The 18,776-nt window shown below is 38.6% G+C and overlaps 1 protein-coding gene across 1 annotated transcript in view; it reads left to right on the forward strand.

Annotated features, from left to right (window-relative positions):
- Positions 1 to 18,776, forward strand: part of CTR9 (CTR9 homolog, Paf1/RNA polymerase II complex component) — a 30,044-nt gene that overhangs the window by 4,965 nt on the left and 6,303 nt on the right. The window contains exons 6-18 of the mRNA XM_004369646.2: positions 954 to 1,102; positions 3,733 to 3,840; positions 11,677 to 11,784; positions 11,913 to 12,149; positions 12,915 to 13,004; positions 13,123 to 13,251; positions 13,355 to 13,538; positions 14,277 to 14,365; positions 15,170 to 15,355; positions 15,445 to 15,532; positions 15,714 to 15,862; positions 17,825 to 17,941; positions 18,083 to 18,228. Of these exons, the coding sequence (XP_004369703.1) occupies positions 954 to 1,102; positions 3,733 to 3,840; positions 11,677 to 11,784; positions 11,913 to 12,149; positions 12,915 to 13,004; positions 13,123 to 13,251; positions 13,355 to 13,538; positions 14,277 to 14,365; positions 15,170 to 15,355; positions 15,445 to 15,532; positions 15,714 to 15,862; positions 17,825 to 17,941; positions 18,083 to 18,228 (1,780 nt within the window). The remainder of the gene's footprint in view (positions 1 to 953; positions 1,103 to 3,732; positions 3,841 to 11,676; positions 11,785 to 11,912; positions 12,150 to 12,914; positions 13,005 to 13,122; positions 13,252 to 13,354; positions 13,539 to 14,276; positions 14,366 to 15,169; positions 15,356 to 15,444; positions 15,533 to 15,713; positions 15,863 to 17,824; positions 17,942 to 18,082; positions 18,229 to 18,776) is intronic.

Here is an 18,776-nt window from a genome sequence, read left to right on the forward strand (position 1 = left end):
AGGTAGATGCAGTATCCTTGAAACCAAACGTAAAGTGTTCCCAGAAGGAGTGAGTGACCAACAGTATCAGATCTGTCGTTAGGCCAAACAGGGACTGAGAATTGACCATTGGATTTAACAGCATAGAAATCATTAGTGACCTTGATAAAAGCAGTTTTCCTGGAGTGGTGCAGATAGATGATAGCCTCCTTGGAATGGATTCAAGAGAAAATAGAAGGAAAGAAATTGGAGGCAGCAAGTGTAGACAGATCTTCCAGGGACTTTTGCTATTAAGGGAAGAACAGGAAGTTGGCAGTTGGAAAAGAAAATGGAATCAAGAGAAGATTTTTTTCAAGATGGGGGAATCAATCTTTGTATGTGGATGAGAATGACCCAGTAGAGAAGAAAATTTGATGATGCAGGAAAAATAGAGGAGGGTTGCTGGAGCAGTGTCCTTGAGTAGATGAGAGGGGATAGATCTAGTGAATAGTGGAGGGGTTGGCCTTTGCTAGGAACATGGTTATGGTTTTTGGCATGGCCTTGAAACTGGGTTATAGTTACAAGCAGAGCTCTGAAGGAATGACAGTATGTGCCTGTAATCAGCCACAATATTTAAGGCCTTAATGGAATTTTTTGTTTTCTGTTTAAAATTTGGTTTTCTAAAATGAGATATAGAAGGTAGAGTTTAACAGGGGTGTTAGAAGAGAAGAAAAATACCAGTATTACAGGTGTTCTGTTCTCTGGTGAGACAGGTATCCATGATTGGGATAGGGGATGGGAAGTGGTATAATTCAACCTCTGGTGAAACCAAATTTGTGGTATAGCAAAAGATTTTATAGTGTAGTTGCACTGAGGTTAATTTAGGGCTTTTGTGACTTATAAATAGAGAAGGGTTAAACTTTTTTTTTTTTTTATTGAATTTGAACTCTAAAATACTCATTTGACAGATTAAATATCTGATTTTATATTTTTAGCGGAAGTTCGTTTAGGAATGGGCCATTGCTTTGTGAAGCTTAACAAACTGGAGAAAGCTCGTCTGGCATTCAGCAGAGCCCTGGAACTCAATTCCAAATGTGTGGGAGCATTGGTTGGACTGGCTGTTCTAGAACTCAACAATAAAGAGGTTTGTAAATGAAAAAATTACATAGTTCCTGACTGATTTGTAGGTCCACAGTCCCTTATCTGAAACCTCAGGGACCAGACGTATTTCAGAAGTCAAGATTTCAGGTTATAGAAAGGTAAGATAGTACCAACAACAACCAAAAAATGTGTGTCATTACACATATATGTATATAGGCATATATGTGTGTGGGTATGAATATGCGGGTATGTATGTGTGCACAGATAGATGTATCTGTAGGCAAATGTACATACAGGTATGTGTGTGCATGCATGTGTAGTCATATATATATAATAAACCATATAGAGGACACAGTTACGGATACTTCTTAGACATAACCAAACACTTTACAGGATTGGTTTTCTGGGTTTGGAGACTTAAGACCGTAGTCTTGTGAGACAACCTCAGTTGATTTGCGTAATACAGTTCATAAAGTATGTGTTCTACATCCCAATGTGGTGAGTTGTGTATGGGGTCTTAAAAGTTTGTGAGCGGCCATCTGAGATACAACTGTTGGTCTCAGTTCGTTTGGAACAAAAGAGAAGGAAGGACCAAAGACTCAGAAGAAAGCAGTCTACAGGGCTAATAGTATACACGAACCATGGCCTCCTCTTTCCTAAGACCAGAAGAACTAGATGGTGCCCTGGGCCACAGTAGATGGATCCTGATAGAATGGAAGGAAAACGTGGAACAGAGCTCAAATTCTTAAAAAGTTCATACTTACTGGACCAGTTGAGATTAGAGGACTCCTCGAGACTATCCCCATTAGATACTCTTTAAACCTTAAGCTGAAATTATCCCTTGAGGTCACCTTTTAGCTAAATAACATATTAGCTTATAAAGAATATCATCTGTAAGTAATGTGCTTCTTTAATAACTTACCTATATGAGACCAAATGATCAAAAATTAAACTCTGAAGCAAAGCTGAGAAGGTAACGGGGCAGGGAAACTAGAGTACTGGAAATGGTACAACCAGAACAGAATGAATGAGGATGATGCACTGTGGAAAAATGTAACCAATATCACTGAGTAATTTGTGTAGAAATTATTAAATGAGAACCTAATTTGCTGTGTAAACTTTTACTTTAATCACAGTAAAATATTATTGAAAAAGAAAAAAGATAATATAGTGCATGTGTGCATAATATAATATATAACACCCCAGTGGGGTCAGTACTCCAAAGTCAAACTAATATTTTTGTGGCAAAATAAGTAAATTTTCACACTAATTGGAATAACCTCACAATTCAGGTGTAGTTTTGTCACCAAATAAGTTTGCTCCAACATTACAAAATAATCTTTGGAGCTTTTTGGATTTCAGAATTTCAGATAAAGTATTGGAGACCTGTATATCAAGTTGGAAGGAGCCCTGGTGGTGCAGTGGTTAAGCGCTCAGCTGCTAACTGAAACCCACCAGCTCTTCTGAGAGAGAAGGATGTGACAGTCTGCTACCATAAAGATTATAGCCTTGGAAACTCTATGAGGCAGTTCTTCTTTGTCCTATAGGGTCACTATGAATTGGAATTGACTCAGCGGCAGTGGGTTTTATCAGGTTGAAACGCTCATCTGTCACATCATAGTTATGAGATGGCTGCTGCATCTCCAGGCAGCTCATTATTACATCAGCCTGATAAGAAGAGAGAAAGGGGAAAGGATAAAAGGCTTTCTCTTAGATAAGTCTATCTTATTGAAAAGGAAGCTCCCAGTATGCTTCTCCTTATGTGTAATTGTCCACAGCAGGGCTACCAAGGTTTCTCAGCTGAAGCACTGTCAACATTTTGGGCCGGGTAACTGTCTGTTATAGCAAGCTATCCTGTGCATTGCAGGATGTTTGGCAGCATCTCTGGCCTTTACCACTAGGTGCCAGGAGTATCTACCAGTTGTAATAACCAAAAATGATGTTGCCAAATGTCCCCTGAGGGTCAGTAACATTCCCAGTTAAGAACCACTGCCTTAGAGCAATCTCCAAAAAGAGGGACTAGGTTATCTTGACTGGTTTAGATCAATCATGTTTCACCCCCTGGACATGAGGAAGAAGGGGAAAGGAGCTTTCCTTTCTAAAGTCAAAAGATCACCACAGACTACAAAATCTGCATTCTCTTAGCAGGGTAAGAGTGATGGAATGGCTGTTGGGTAGTCCACAAACTTTGAGGGATAACGAAAAGTTTCCAAAATTTGATTATGGTGAAGGTTGCACAACTCTGAATATACTAAAAAACATTGAATTGTATACTTTAAATGTGTAAATGGTATGTGAATTATATCTCAATAAAGCTGTTAAAAATGCACATGTTTGGAGTATTTTCTATTATTTGCCTTATAGATCAGCAGTAAATTATTTAAGAACATGCTATCAAATATATTTATTACATACACTCAATTTCAGAGGACACATTGTGTCTTACCATGGGGTGTTTTTACAATTACAATTTTTTTTTACAATTTGTTATGTCACTATTTTTCATCCTAGTGGAAATTAACTAGCACAAGAGCCACATTTTGGCATCTAAACTTAGGTTTATATAACCTTATTTCCTGAGACTATAAAGAAAACTTTGAAAAAGTGCTGATTAACTAATAGAACTTTAAGTGCCATTTAAGTAATAATGCCATTGTTTTTGTTTTCTGTTAGGCTGATTCCATCAAAAATGGTGTCCAGCTTCTTTCTAGAGCCTATACTATTGATCCTAGCAACCCTATGGTGTTAAACCACTTGGCAAACCACTTTTTCTTCAAAAAGGTAAAATGACTTTTAAAACATCATTTACTTTTAAATCCTGATTTTTGTTTTTCTGTACTGCAGTTGATGTTTGTTATGGATTGAATTATGTCCCCCTAAAATGTGTGTCACCTTAGCTAAGCCATGATTCCCAGTATTGTGTGATTGTCTACCATTTTGTCATCTGATGTGATTTTCCTGTGTTGTAAATCCTACCTCTATGATGTTAATGAGGTAGGATTAGAGGTAGTTATGTTAATGAGGCAAGACTCAGCCTACAAGATTAGGTTGTATCTTAAGTCAATCTCTTGAGATATAAAAGAGAGAAGCAAGCAGAGTGAGAGGGGACCCATACCACCAAGAATGAAGAACTAGGAGGGGAGCACGTCCTTTGAACCCAGGGTCCCTGCACTGAGAAGCTCCTAGACCAGGGGAAGATTAATGACAAGGACCTCCCACCAGAGCCAACAGAGAGAGAGAGCCTTCCCCTGGAGCTGGCACCCTGAATTCAAACTTCCAGCCTCCTAAACTGAGAGAATAAACTTCTGTTTGTTAAAGCCATCCACTTGTAGTATTTCTCTTACAGCAGCACTAGATAACTAAGAATTTGGTAGCAGAAGAGTAGGGTGCTGTTCTAACAGATACCTGAAGTGTGGAAGCGGTTTTTAAATTGTGAATGGATAGAGGCTGGAAGAGTTTTAAAGTTCCTAATAGTAAAAGCCTGGATTGCCTTGAAGAGACCGTTTGTGGAATTATGGACATCAAAGACAATTGTGGTGAGGACTCAGAAGGAACTGAGGAAAGCTGTTACACTGAAGATAGTACAGACAACAAGAAGCAGCAGCAGAGAAATGACAGTAGCAGAACTAGAAGACCAGCACATGACAGCACCGGAGCCAACCCATGGAGTGAGAGAGCTGAGAGCCTTTGCACAGGAGGCTTCCTGATGGAGTAGGGTGTCTCCAGGCACTTATTGGTGGAGCTAAACAGCTTTGGAACACTTGCCCCAGCAAGGCAGATTGTGGGCAGCAAGGCCAGAGGGACTGAGAGGCCAAGGAACCAGGAAGCAGAAGCTGAAGAGACAAGGAACACAGAAGCAGAACTACTTCAGTCTCAGAGGTAGGGCCACGACCTCTGGGATCTCAAAGGGTGGAGTCGCCACTCAGATGGAGTAAGAGAATGGGGCCACCCAAATTCGAGGGAGCAGAGTTGTTGTTCAGTGGGCCTGGAAGGCGGAGCTGAAGCCCAGGGCTGAGGGGCCTCTACTCAGAATCCAGAGAGTGTGGCCAGTACCTAGAGTGTGGAGGGCAGGGCCATTATCTAAATGGTCTCAGAAAACAGAGGATTATTTTCAAGCCTTGAGAGCTAATGTAATGTGTTCTGCTGACTTGCTTGGTGCCTGTTATCCCTTCTTTCCCTCTGATTTCTCCCGTTTGTAATGGGAATGTCTACCTTGTGCCTGTTCTACCATTGTACTTTGGAAGCAGATAACATTCTAGATTTCACAGATGAAGAGGAATTTTTGGATTTTGGATTTGCAGTTGATTTAAGACTTTTGCTATGATTTGATGAAGTGGATATGTTTTACATGTGGCAAGGACTTGAACTTGGGGGGGCCAAAGGGCAGAATATCATGGACTGAATTGTGTCCCCCAAAAATATGTGTCAACTTGGCTAAGCCATGATTCCCAGTATTGTGATTGTCTACCATTTTGTCATCTGATGTGATTTTCCTATGTGTTGTAAATCCTACCTCTATGATGTTAATAAGGCAGGATTAGAGGCAGGTATGTTAATGAGGCAGGACTCAGTCTACAAGATTAGGTTGTATCTTGAGTCAGTCTCTTGAGATATAAAAGAGAGAAGCAAGCAGAGAGATGGGGGACCCATGCCATCAAGAACGAAGAACCAGGAGGGTAGCATGTCCTTTGGACCCGGGGTCCCTGCACTGACAAGCTCCTAGACTAGGGGAAGATTGATGACAAGGACCTTCCACCAGAGCCAGCAGAGAGAGAGCCTTCTTCCCCTGGAGCTGGCACCCTGAATTCAGACTCCCAGCCTCCTAGACTGTGAGAGAATAAAATTCTGTTTGTTAAAGCCGTCCACTTGAGGTATTTCTCTTATAGCAGCACTAGATAACTAAGACAATGCTGTATTTTTAAAAAAAAAAAAACTGGAAAGAAATCTGAAAATGTCAGTTTTTTCAAATTAGTATTTGTGTTAATTATGTGGGAGTGGGTTTGTTCATTCATTCGCTTAAAGTTTATTGACTCTTTATATTCTACACAGCACTGTACTAGGGATGTGGAGATCAGTAAGACATGGTTTCTGCGTGTAAGGAGTTCAGTTCATAGAAGACAAACCTGTAAACAAATGTAAATGTGAAAATAAAAAACTCTACCCAGGTGTGGTAGAGAAATAAAGAGGAATTGGGTCAAGTAGTTAAGGAAGGTTTTCACGGAGATAGAAAAACTTTTGAACTAGGTTTTTACAAATGAAGAAGTAACTAGGTAGTTGAACAGGTAAAGGCACAGATCTGTGAAGTAGTTTGGTTTAATAAGAGCACAGTGTGTGGTTGGCTTGTATAGTAGGTAGTGCATTGGATCCAGATGATGGGACACTTGTGAAATATGAGGAGTTTTGATGTAATTATGCTGGGGAAAAGAAGCCGTTGAAGTTTTTGTTTATTATTTCTGCATGTTGATCATGGTGTATTTTTTAATTGGCATTAATTCTGTAGAAGCAGTGATATTTAAATTTCTTTTTTTTTTATTGTACTTTAGATGAAGGTTTACAGAACAAATAGTTTCTCATTAAACAGTGCACATATTGTTTTATGACAGTGGGTAACAACCCCACCGCGTGTCAACGCTGTCCCTTCTCAACCTTGGGATCCCTATTACCAGCTTTCTTGTCCCTTCCTGCCATCTAGTCCTTGTCCCTGGGCTGTTGTGCCCCATTAGTTTTGTTTTGTTTTATGGGGCTGTCTAATCTTTGGCTGAATGGTGGCCCTCGGGAGTGACTTCCTTACTGAGCTAAAAGAGTGTCCGGGGGCCATACTCTGGGGGTTTCTCCAGTCTCTGTCAGGCCAGTAAGGCTGATCTTTTTATTCTGAGTTTGAATTTTGTTCTACGTTTTTCTCCAGTTCTGTCCAGGACCCTCTGTTGTGATCCCAGTCAAAGCAGTCAGTGGTGGTAGCCAGGCGCCATTTAGTTGTACTGGACTCAGTCTGGTGGAGGCCGTGGTAGTTGTGGTCCATTAGTCCTTTGGACTAATCTTTTCCTTGTATCTTGTTTTCTTCATTTTCCTTTGCTCCTGAAGGGGTAAGACCAGTGGAGTATCTTAGATGGCTGCTCACAGGCTTTTAAGACCCCAGATGCTACTCACCAAGGTAGAATGTAGAACAATTTCTTTATAAACTGTGTGATGCCAATTGAGCTAGGTGTTCCCCGAGATCATGGTCCCTACGATATTTAAATTTCATTGAGAAAGTTTTTATACAGTAATCATGAAAGTTTAATTTTTCATGTCAAAAAAAAAAAACATCGCCATCAAGTCAATTCCGACTCATAGCAACCCTGTATGACAGAGTAGAACTACCCTATAGGGTTTCCAAGGCTGTGATCTTTACGGAAGCAGAGTGCCACATCTTTGTTTCGAGGAGCGGCCAGTGGGTTCAAACTGCCAACCTTTCAGTTAGTAGTCAAGCGGATTTAAACTGCCAGCCTTTCGATTAGTAGTCAAGCGCTTAACCACTGCACCACCAGGGCTCCTTTCATGTTAAAATCATGTACTAAATTGTTACTAAATTGTGCCGAGGACTTTACACTAATTAAATAGCAGTTTAGGTAAAAGTTCACAAAATGGCATCAATCCTTATGAATAGTGGCTACTATATTATTGTTGTTATATGCACTGAGTGCTTTCTAAATGCCAAGCACTGTTAAAAATGCATTAAATGTATTTACTTATATAATCTTCACAACAATGAGATAGGTAATATTATCCCCTTTAAATTAATGCAAGGTTAATAGCCTGAGTTCACCCAGCTATTAACCATGATACTTCTTCTGGCTATAGAAGCATACTCCCTTTTCATAATAAGTTACTGATTAAGCTTTAAAACTGTAACTGTTATAGTACTAAACTCTTCAGGGAGGAGATAGAAGTGTATCCTGTAGGTAGGGGCATAGTAGTTAAGTGCTCCGCTGCTAACCAAAAGGTTGGCAGTTCGAATCCACCACGTGCTCCTTGGAAACCCTATGGGGCAGTTCTACTCTGTCCTCTAGGGTCGCTATGAGTCGGAATCGACTCAGTGGCAACTAGTTTTTTTAACAGGAGGTAAATTAAGCAATACTGTTCAAGATGAAAGTTACAGAAGCTAGTTTGGTTTTCTCTGAAAAAAAACAGAGGACTGATTCTACATATTTGTGTGCATATTTAATAATAAACAGTGCTGTGACAGCTTGTCCAAGGAAAGGTCATGGAAGCTCCATAGACAAATCCAAACTCCCTGAGGGACTGAATTGCTGGGTGGAGGGCTGTGGGGACCATGGTCTCGGGAACATCTAGCTCAATTGGCATAACACAGTTTATAAAGACAATGTTCTACATTCTACCTTGGTGAGTAGTGTCTGGGGTCTTAAAAGCCTGTGAGTGGCCATCTAAGATACTTCACTGGTCTCATCCCTTCGGGAGCAAGGGAGAATGAAGAGGACAGGATACAAGGAAAAGATTAGTCCAAAGGACTAATTGTCCACAGCTACCAAGGCCTCCACTGGACTGAGTCCAGTACAGCTAGATGGTGCCCAGCTACCACCACTGACTGCTCTGACCAGGATCACAACAGAGGGTTCTGGACAGAGCTGGAGAAGGTTGTAGAACATAATTCTAACTCACAAAAAAAAAAGACCAGATTTACTGGCCTAAAGGAGACTGGAGAAACCCCGAGAGTATGGCCCCCAGACACCCTTTTAGCTCAGTGGTGAAGTTATTTCCAAGGTTCACCGTTCAGCCTGGGAGGGGACAGCCCCGTAAGACCACATGAGACTAATGAGGTACAGTAGTCCACTGACAAGGGCCAGAAGGCAGAAGGGGACAAGGAAGCTGGTGATAGGGAACCCAGGGTTGAGTAAGGATATTGTTGATGTGTTGTGAGATTGTTAACCATTGTCATAGGGCAACATGTGTGCTAACTGTTAAATGAGAAACTATTTTGTTCTGTAAGCCTTCATCTAAAGTGAGAATAGCAGCACAATTGGAATAGCGTAGTCCATGTCACTGAACTATGCATGTAGAAATTTTTGAAATGGTGTATCTTTGGCTATGTATATTTTCACCAAAAAAAAAAAAAAGGTTGAGAAGGGAGAGGGTTGACATGTTGTGGGGTTGTTAACCAATGTCATAAAACAATATGTGTACTACTGTTTCATGAGAAACTATTTGTTCTGTAGCCTTCACCTGAAGTACAATAAAAAAATTAAATTAAGTAAATAAACAGTACTGTGAGCAGTGCTTACAGCTGCTATGACAGGTTTTGAAAACCAAATGAGAATTATTCAGTTTTCAGTTTTCACCCTTCCGCTAGTTACCCTTCCACTGCTGAAGATTAAGGTTTATTGTACTTAAGAACATGATCAGTATATACAGAACCTTATAGATTTCATAAATGAAATAGATAAGTCAAACCAGTCAGTTTGAGTGTTACTGAATGTTTGCTGTATGGTCCAGCACTGTGCCAGGTGATGTGATGTTATCTAGCACCAAAGTTTACAAAACATCTTTTTACATAGGTTTTCTCAATTATTTAGCATCACAGCAGCCGTGGGAGGTAGGCAGGATATTTATATTTCTCTTTCTATAAACAAGAAAATTGAGGCTCGCAGCGTTAGACATCATTTGCCTAAATTCACTCAGCTAACAGATGGTAAAGTTAAGATGGAATCTTTAATTCTCTGCCCACAACACTACATTGCCTCTCCTTCAGAAGAATAATTTAGCTGCAAAGAGAGAGTATTAATTTAGCGTCCCAGGCACTTCAATAATTGAGTGATACATTGGGTTTGCGGGTGGGAACTATCGTCACTCATGGAGCAATGAGCACAGACTTAACCTCCAGAAGGAGTGAGAATTGAGCTAGATAGAGTTCAGGTTTGCTTGGCTTCTTGATTAGGAAAGAGAAAAACCCAGAATGCAGAGTGGATTAAGGACAAAAACTGGGGAAGGAAACTAAAAAGTCTCAGCTGTGCTAAAGATGTAAATGAGGATTTTAAAATAGAATCAGTTTCTTTTTCTAATCTTTAATACATTATGTAAATGTTAAATTTCAAGTAAAAATATTTAATTAATTTCCCAGAAGATTTGTCATGAATTATGTAGTAATGAAATAGGAAAATCAAAGTAGACGCCATAGTAAAACAAACACATTTGACCTTTACCCTCATCCTGGTGAATCATATATAAATCTAGCTAAAGGGTTGTGTAATATAGTTTAAAATGTAGAATTTTAATCACCTGATTCAAATTCGGGCATCAACATTAGATAGTTATGTGACTTTGGGCAGATAATTTCCCTAAAGTTTAATTTCCTCATTTGAAAAACAAAAATAATGCCTGCTTTGTAGGATTTGAAGGGTAGTAGTTAACAAAGCTCTACTTCAGATCATATTTCTAATTGAATGAATAAAATACATACATATTAAAATGAGAAAGTCTTTTCCTACCCCTAATGTATTAACTCTAACTTTGAGACTCTCAGGCAATAAACCGGATAATCCAAATTAAACAAAGTTCTAATGGGAAGGTCATGACTCATAGATTTAAATAGGCCTGAATTAAAACACAAATGTTAAATTTTTATGTATACTTAAAACTGCTCTAAAAAATAAAGTGTATTAAAAATAAATTAAGCAAAATTCCAAGCACTGGCACTTGCTACCTGATGTAATAGAGCATTTCCTTTGGAGTAAGAAAAAAACAATTCAGGTTCTAGCTTTTCCATCTTAGACACACACACTTCACTTCTCTAATCATCGATTTCCTCATCAATAAAATGGTATAATGATACTCTTTGAAGAGTTTTTAGTTAAGATTAGAGTTAAATATCATACCTAGCATACTGCTTGGCACATAATGTTGTTAGGTTTCGTCGAGTTGGTTCTCACGCATAGCGACCCTGGGCACAGCAGAATGAAATGCTGCCTGGTCCTGCACCATCCTCACAACCGTTGTTATGCTCGAGTCCATTGTTGGAACCACTGTGTCAGTCCATCTCATTGAGGGTCTTCCTCTTTTTTGCTGACCCTCTACTTTACCAAGGATGATGTCCTTCTCCAGGAACTGATCCCTCCTGATAACATGTCCAAAGTATGTGAGACATAGTCTCGCCATCCTTGCTTCTAAGGAGCATTCTGGCTGTACTTCTCCCAAGACAGATTTGTTCATTCTTTTGGCAGTCCATGGTATATTCAGTAGTCTTCGCCAACATAATAGTTCTCAATGAGTTGTAACTGCTACCATTACTCTTAATAAGGGATTTAAACTCTCTTAGCTGTACTCTTATGAAAGCAGAGCTGATACCTGACAGGATTGTTTTGGGGATTAAATGAAATAATATATACAATGGGCAGATGTTTAGTCCTCTGTAAATGTTCTCCTGAATTTTATCAACAGGAGTAATGAAAAAAAAACAAGATTTGTTAATTCTAGAGACAATGTTGTTATTATTTATTATTATTAGTTCAATTAACAAATTTCCTCAGTGGAATTTGGGGAAGTCTTATATGATACCTTTTATGATTGAGACTGTTAAGAGTTTCGTGAGTTCACTCAATTGACTTTCTTATCTTCATTGCTCAGGATTATAGTAAAGTCCAGCATTTGGCTCTCCATGCATTCCATAATACAGAAGTGGAGGCCATGCAGGCAGAAAGTTGCTATCAGCTGGCTAGATCATTCCACGTTCAGGTAAGATAATTTTATAACTTTTCTAAATATCTAATTCTTTTTTTTTTTCTTTTCAATTTATAGTTCTTCAAATCTTTTTTAAAAACTTTTGTGCATGTTATTAGTCTTGTTTTATCTTCATTTTTTAGGAAGATTATGACCAAGCTTTCCAGTACTACTATCAAGCCACACAGTTTGCCTCATCCTCTTTTGTACTGCCATTTTTTGGTTTGGGACAAATGTATATTTATCGAGGTGACAAAGAAAATGCGTCTCAGTGCTTTGAGAAAGTTTTGAAAGCGTATCCTAATAATTATGAAACTATGAAAATTCTTGGCTCTCTGTATGCTGCCTCAGAAGATCAAGAAAAACGAGATATCGCCAAGGTACATTTTTTTAAAATCTTAGCTATTTTCTGTTAGCTATTCCTAACTATATCCTGGACTCTTACTCATTCCTCATGTCTTAGTTATCTAGTGCTGCTGTAACAGAAATACCACAAGTGGATGGCTTTAACAAAGAGAAATTTATTTCCTCACAGTAAAGTAGGCTGGAAGTCCAAATTCAGGGTGTCAGCTCCAGGGGAATGCTTTCTGTCTCTGTTGGCTCTGGAGGAAGGTCTTTCTCATCAGTCTTCCCCTGGACTAGGAGCTTCTCCACACAGGAACCCCAGGTCCAAAGGATATGCTCTGCTCCTGGCGCTGCTTGCTTGGTGGTATGAGGTCCCCCTGTCTCTCTGCCCGCTTCTCTCTTTTATAGCCCAAAAGAAACCCGTTCAAGACACAGTCCAATCCCATAGATTCAGTCCTGCCTCATCAACACAACTGCCACCCATCTCCCCTCATTCACATCATACAGACAGGATTTACAACGCATAGGAAAATCACATCTAATGACAAAATAGTGGACAATCACACAATACCAGGAGTCATGGCCTAGCCAAGTTGATACACACATTTTTGGGAGACACAATTCAATCCATGACACCTCGTTTCTTGTTATTGCTAGTAGAGATATGATAGAAGCAGCTTTGTTAGCTGAGTTTGTTCCATTTTTAAGTAAAAAATACTTATTAAACAAGTTGTCAACCTCTTTTTGCTGTGACAGCTTATAGTTAGAATGCTTTAACTTAATGATTTCTTTTATCTCAGGGCCACTTGAAGAAGGTCACAGAACAGTATCCTGATGATGTTGAAGCTTGGATTGAATTGGCACAAATCTTAGAACAGACCGATATACAGGTATTTTATAATTTAGTATTGCCTTTCATCTCTTACCTAATGTGTTTTTTGTAAGCATGGTATAGTGTTCCTCTTTCATTTTCACTTATACTTCATTCTGTCTGCCATGAAAATATAGGGTGCCCTTTCAGCCTATGGAACAGCAACACGAATCCTTCAGGAGAAAGTACAGGCCGACGTCCCCCCAGAGATTCTGAATAATGTGGGTGCCCTCCATTTTAGACTTGGAAACCTAGGGGAAGCAAAGGTAGGAAAATATAAATCTTCTTTTTGTACTTTATCAAGCAGAATGCACCCTTTTTTAGACTTATCAATTAAGGCTTTTAACAATGTAATTTTCTTTCTCATAGAAATATTTTTTGGCATCATTGGATCGTGCAAAGGCTGAAGCTGAACATGATGAACATTATTATAATGCTATTTCTGTTACAACATCATACAATTTAGCCAGGCTGTATGAGGCAATGTGTGAATTCCATGAAGCAGAAAAACTATATAAAAACATCTTACGGGAGCATCCTAATTATGTTGACTGTAAGAATCGTAAACTTTGTTTTATGTAGTAAAATTCCCACAACAGCAGCTAAAATTTAGCCTGAAAAAGAAAATCTTTCTTAGACCCAGCAGTGAAAAATTTTTGAAGGTTCTAATGTCCTCATTTCTTCAAGGCAAATTTATGCCTTGCAAATAAAAGATGTAGGTCTACTTACATTTAAGCTAGAAACTGAAATAGCTAAAAGCCAGACCATAGTCTGACCATATTTCATATACCAGTGTCATTTTTCTGGAGAAATTCAATATTTATGGGCTCTTCATTGTTTAAGTGGAAGAACCAAGGTTAGAGTCCAGATCTTCTGGCTAGTAGTCCCTATTAGTCCATGCTTTTACTGGTTTTCCATATGACAACTTTTTAAGAAAAGTAAGTGACAGTGAAAGGCATTGGAGAGAAATTGGAAACAGACCAGCTTCAAGCTTTTTAAATAAGTTCTTGAGATAAGAACTCAGATTAGAGTACTGGCACTAGGAGTGGAAGAGAGAAATCTTAAAGGTTCGCAATGAACCATAAGGCTTGAATAGTGGCAGAGTTACTCTTTAACTTTTTAAATTATTAAATAGTTACATTGATGCTTGGTATTTTTCACGTATGGGACTCTTCTAGTCATTGTATGGATATATTAACAAAAAATAATTGTTTCAGAAATTTGGCTTTAAAATTATGATCCTTCATAGCTAATATTTTAAACATAAAAACTTTTAAATGTATGTTTGTAGGCTATTTGCGCCTAGGAGCCATGGCCAGAGACAAAGGAAACTTTTATGAGGCTTCAGATTGGTTCAAAGAAGCTCTTCAAATTAATCAGGTTGGTAATATTAGCACTTAGGTTTGAAAAAATCATTATTTTTACTTTTTCCTCCCAGTAAATCAGTTTTTCCTTTTAATGACTATCACTTTTCTAGTAATCTTGGCATCTCCCTGGGTTGTTTTTGTTTATTTGTTTTGTTTTTTCATCTACTTGTTAAAGATATTAAAGAGGTATAGTGGGTTGCATTATTTATCATGCAACAAATAAGGACTATATTTTTTGTGTAAATCTCTTCATACTCTTCTCCTTCTTCTTGTTTCTTCTTCCCTTCCTCCCCCCCGCCCCGCCCTGCTATTTTTCATGTGAACTTTATCACGTGTGACCTGTCTCATATATCTTTTACTCTCTCTAGTTTACCTGCCCTGGAATTTAGTTAGTCCCGTATGAGAAAAGTTAATAGAAACAGAGTATCTTAGCCTTTGGATTGGAACTGTAGAACTCATCAAAACTTTTTGATTGTGGCACACAGTAAGAAATAAATTTAACATCACAGCCTAGTATAAAGGGACATGTGTATATACAAAAAACTGAAATGAAAGTTTCACAAGTCATTATTTGCTCATCCACATGCAATACCACTAATAGTTTTACTTCATTCCATCCTACTGTATTTTTTATGCTGATAACTACACACTAAATTGAGTTTACAGCTCACTAATGGGTCTCACCTGTCAGTTTGAAAAAACTGTTGTAGCTTGTAGACCTCTTCAATTAATTGTAATTAGCTATTGTGGAAAGGTAATTCATCTTTCACAGTCCAAATCACAGATTTTGCTTTTTTATATCCCTAATGTGTTTCAGGATCATCCCGATGCCTGGTCTTTGATTGGTAATCTTCATTTGGCTAAACAAGAATGGGGTCCAGGTCAGAAGAAATTTGAGAGGATATTAAAACAACCATCCACACAGAGTGACACTTATTCTATGCTGGCCCTTGGCAATGTGTGGCTCCAGACTTTGCATCAGCCCACCCGCGACCGGGAAAAAGTAATTTCCTTTTGTCTTTTTAAACAAAACTGATATACTCTGCATTCTTGTTTGAATATTTTATCTACAGTGTTTGTTTCTTTTTATAGGAAAAGCGTCATCAAGATCGTGCCCTGGCCATCTACAAACAAGTACTCAGGAATGATGCAAAGAATCTGTATGCTGCTAATGGCATAGGTGACTATAAGACTTGGATACCCATTACGATATGAAATGAATGCTTTTGGGGGGATGTTTGTATATTAGAATTTCTCTGCAAAGATAATAAATATGGTTGTTTTAAAACAGGGCTTTTACTTGTTTCTCTGACTGGCTACAATTAGAAAATTCTTAAATGTGAACTTTTTTATAACTTTAGGAGCTGTGTTGGCCCACAAAGGATATTTCCGTGAAGCTCGTGATGTATTCGCTCAAGTAAGAGAGGCAACAGCAGACATCAGTGATGTATGGTTGAACTTAGCACACATCTATGTGGAGCAGAAGCAGTATATCAGTGCCGTTCAGATGGTAATGTCCTGTCTTTCAAGATATTTTTACATCATGTCCATTGTTGAGCAGATGTTGTCTTAGTCATGCTGACCCTGTCAAGGAGCATGGAGCTAACTAGTTACATGCTATTTCTTGTGATGTAGTATCTGTTCAGAGGTTTATAATCACACAGTGTTAAGGCCAGGCTTGGTATCCAAACAGAGGCTTGTTTTCTGGCTCCACCACTAATTGCATGCCTTAGGCAAAGGACATTCTTTTGAAGCCTTAGTTTTCTTATCTGTAAAACAGAGATAATTGTACCTTAACGTCATAGAATTTTGTGAGGATCCATTATGTTAATTACTTGGCACATGTCTTAGTTATCTAGTGCTGCTATAACAAATATCACAAGTGTATGGTTTTAACAAAGAGAAGTTTATTATTTCCTTACAGTAAAGTAGGCTAAAAGTCCAAATTCAGGGCATCAGCTCCAGGGGAAGGCTGTCTCTCTCTTTGGCCTTCTGATCACTGTTCCCCCGGACTAGGAGCTTCTCCACGCTGGGACCCCGGGTCCAAAGGACACGCTTTGCTCCTGGCACTGCTTTCTCAGTGATAATGAGGTCCCCATGTCTCTCTGCTCACTTCTCTCTTTTATATCTCATGAGATTGCCTCAGGACACAATCCGATCTTGTAGATTGAGTCCTGCCTCACTAACACAACTGCCTCCCATCCTCCCTCATTAATATCATCGAAGCAGGATTTACAACATACAGGAAAATCACACAATACCAAGAATCATGGCCCAACCAAACTGACACACACATTTTTTGGGGGACATGATTCAGTCTATGACAGCATAGTACTTGGCACTAACATGCCTAGCATATTAGTAAGTAGTCAAATAAATGGTAAGATTGAACATTTGTTTGTTTTACCCTCTTATTTCTCAGATGGGGGAACTGAGTTTCAGAAAGATAAAGTGACTAATTTAAAATAAAAAATAAAAAGCTCCGTGGAGATAGGGTTTCATGACTGTAGACTTTTGATACGCTTGTCATATTTGTAGAGTGCTTGAACTTGAAATAAAAGAATCATAGTATCTATAGCATATTAAAAAGTAAAAAGAGACTTAGGCTCTGTGGAGAACACTATGGTAGTCAGAAAGAACAAGCTTCTTACAAAAAGTAGAAAAACAAAGAAGGAAATGGTTGACCTATTTTCTAAGAAAGGTGAGTGTGATTATTATCACTATTCAGAGTATTGGAAAGACACTAACCATAGGGACTCACGGAACTCAGTTTGCCTATGGTTGTCACAGAGGATGTATTTTTGAGGTATGCCTTTCTGATCTGCAGAGTGATAATGTTGCCTTTTGCAAATTCAAATTAAATTACTAGGAGTGTTAAGGGCAAACTGTCTAATCATCTTCCCTGAAAAAGATCCTACCCATGACAAGATGTATTCCATGGTCAAAAAGGTGGTATATTCATGTCACAATTAACGCTGGCATTCCTGTATTGGCTTTCCCAAGAAATTAACAACCAAAACCATAAGACTGGTCATGCTCAATGCCAGTAGATTCCACCAAATATTACAGAAGGGTAGTAGAGAGTATAGCCCAAAAGGAGCAGGTGTAAGACTTTTAATAAGTGGCCAATAAGCTGATTCTAGAGAGTATTGCTAAAAACGTGAAAAAGGCTTTCCAACCTGTTTACCTTTTCAGTGTTGTTAGAGAATCAAAATGCTGAAGAAGCGTAAATTTCAAATGGAAAAGCTATTTTGAATATTTAGTTTTTCAAATGATCAGGTATTTATGTTATGAAAATGTATTCTGGTGAATGCCAAAAATCATTTCTCCAGTTATTCTCTGAAATTAGCCACTCATTCAAAGGGTAAAATACCTTTTCACAGAGCTTAAAATTTCTTGAAAATTTACTACAAAATAAAAATGCCATTTAATCTCAGTTGTATTTTAATTAACATTTTCTCTTTTTTGGTAGTATGAAAACTGTCTCAGAAAATTCTATAAACACCAGAACACTGAAGTTGTACTCTATTTGGCCCGGGCCCTCTTCAAGTGTGGCAAGTTACAAGAATGCAAACAGACTTTGCTGAAGGTAAAAACTCTCTATTATCCTAACCCAATTCTCTGCTGCATTGTATTTTTTAATTCTTTTTTTATGTATATTCACAAACCTACTAAAATCCTTTTCATGTCATCAGGTAATATAAAATATTTACTTTTTTTCTATTTACAGGCTAGACATGTGGCTCCCAGTGATACAGTTCTTATGTTTAATGTGGCCTTGGTGCTGCAAAGATTAGCTACCTCTGTCCTGAAAGATGAAAAAAGTAATCTGAAGGAAGTACTCAATGCTGTGAAAGAACTGGAGCTTGCACATAGGTAAAGATTGTGTAGAAACAACCTTTGGAATGCGTTGCCTCTTTAAACCCATGTTTCACAAGGTGCTGAAAATCACTTCCCTCAAAAGATAATTTGATTAAAATCATTCCAGCCATATTTAAGCCAAGCAGACAGCTGCCACCAGGTGGCACCAAACTGTAGCCAGGAACCTGCTAGATTTGGGTCATGTAGCCTGACCCCTAGAACTTTATAGCTTTGTAGGCTTGCCCTAGATTTCTCACTGGCAATTATATGACCCACTGTTTTACTCATTTTAAATATTTAGCTTCACTTATGTTATCTTGGTTTTACTTGTTACACTAGTGTGTTTTTAGAGATTGTTAATTTTCATTGGGAGCCCCTGGGTGGTGCAAACAGTTAAGTGTTCAACTACTAGCTAAAAGGTTGGCTGTTTGAACCCACCCAGAGGCACCTCAAAGACAGGCCTGGCAATCTTCCAAAAGGTCACAGCCTTGAAAACCCTACGGAGCAGTAGTACTCTGCGCACAGGGGTCACCATGAGTCAGAACCGACTGGATGGCAGCTAA

The sequence above is a fragment of the Trichechus manatus genome, unplaced genomic scaffold, assembly GCF_000243295.1.
Source record: "Trichechus manatus latirostris isolate Lorelei unplaced genomic scaffold, TriManLat1.0 scaffold00006, whole genome shotgun sequence".
NCBI lineage: Eukaryota > Metazoa > Chordata > Mammalia > Sirenia > Trichechidae > Trichechus > Trichechus manatus.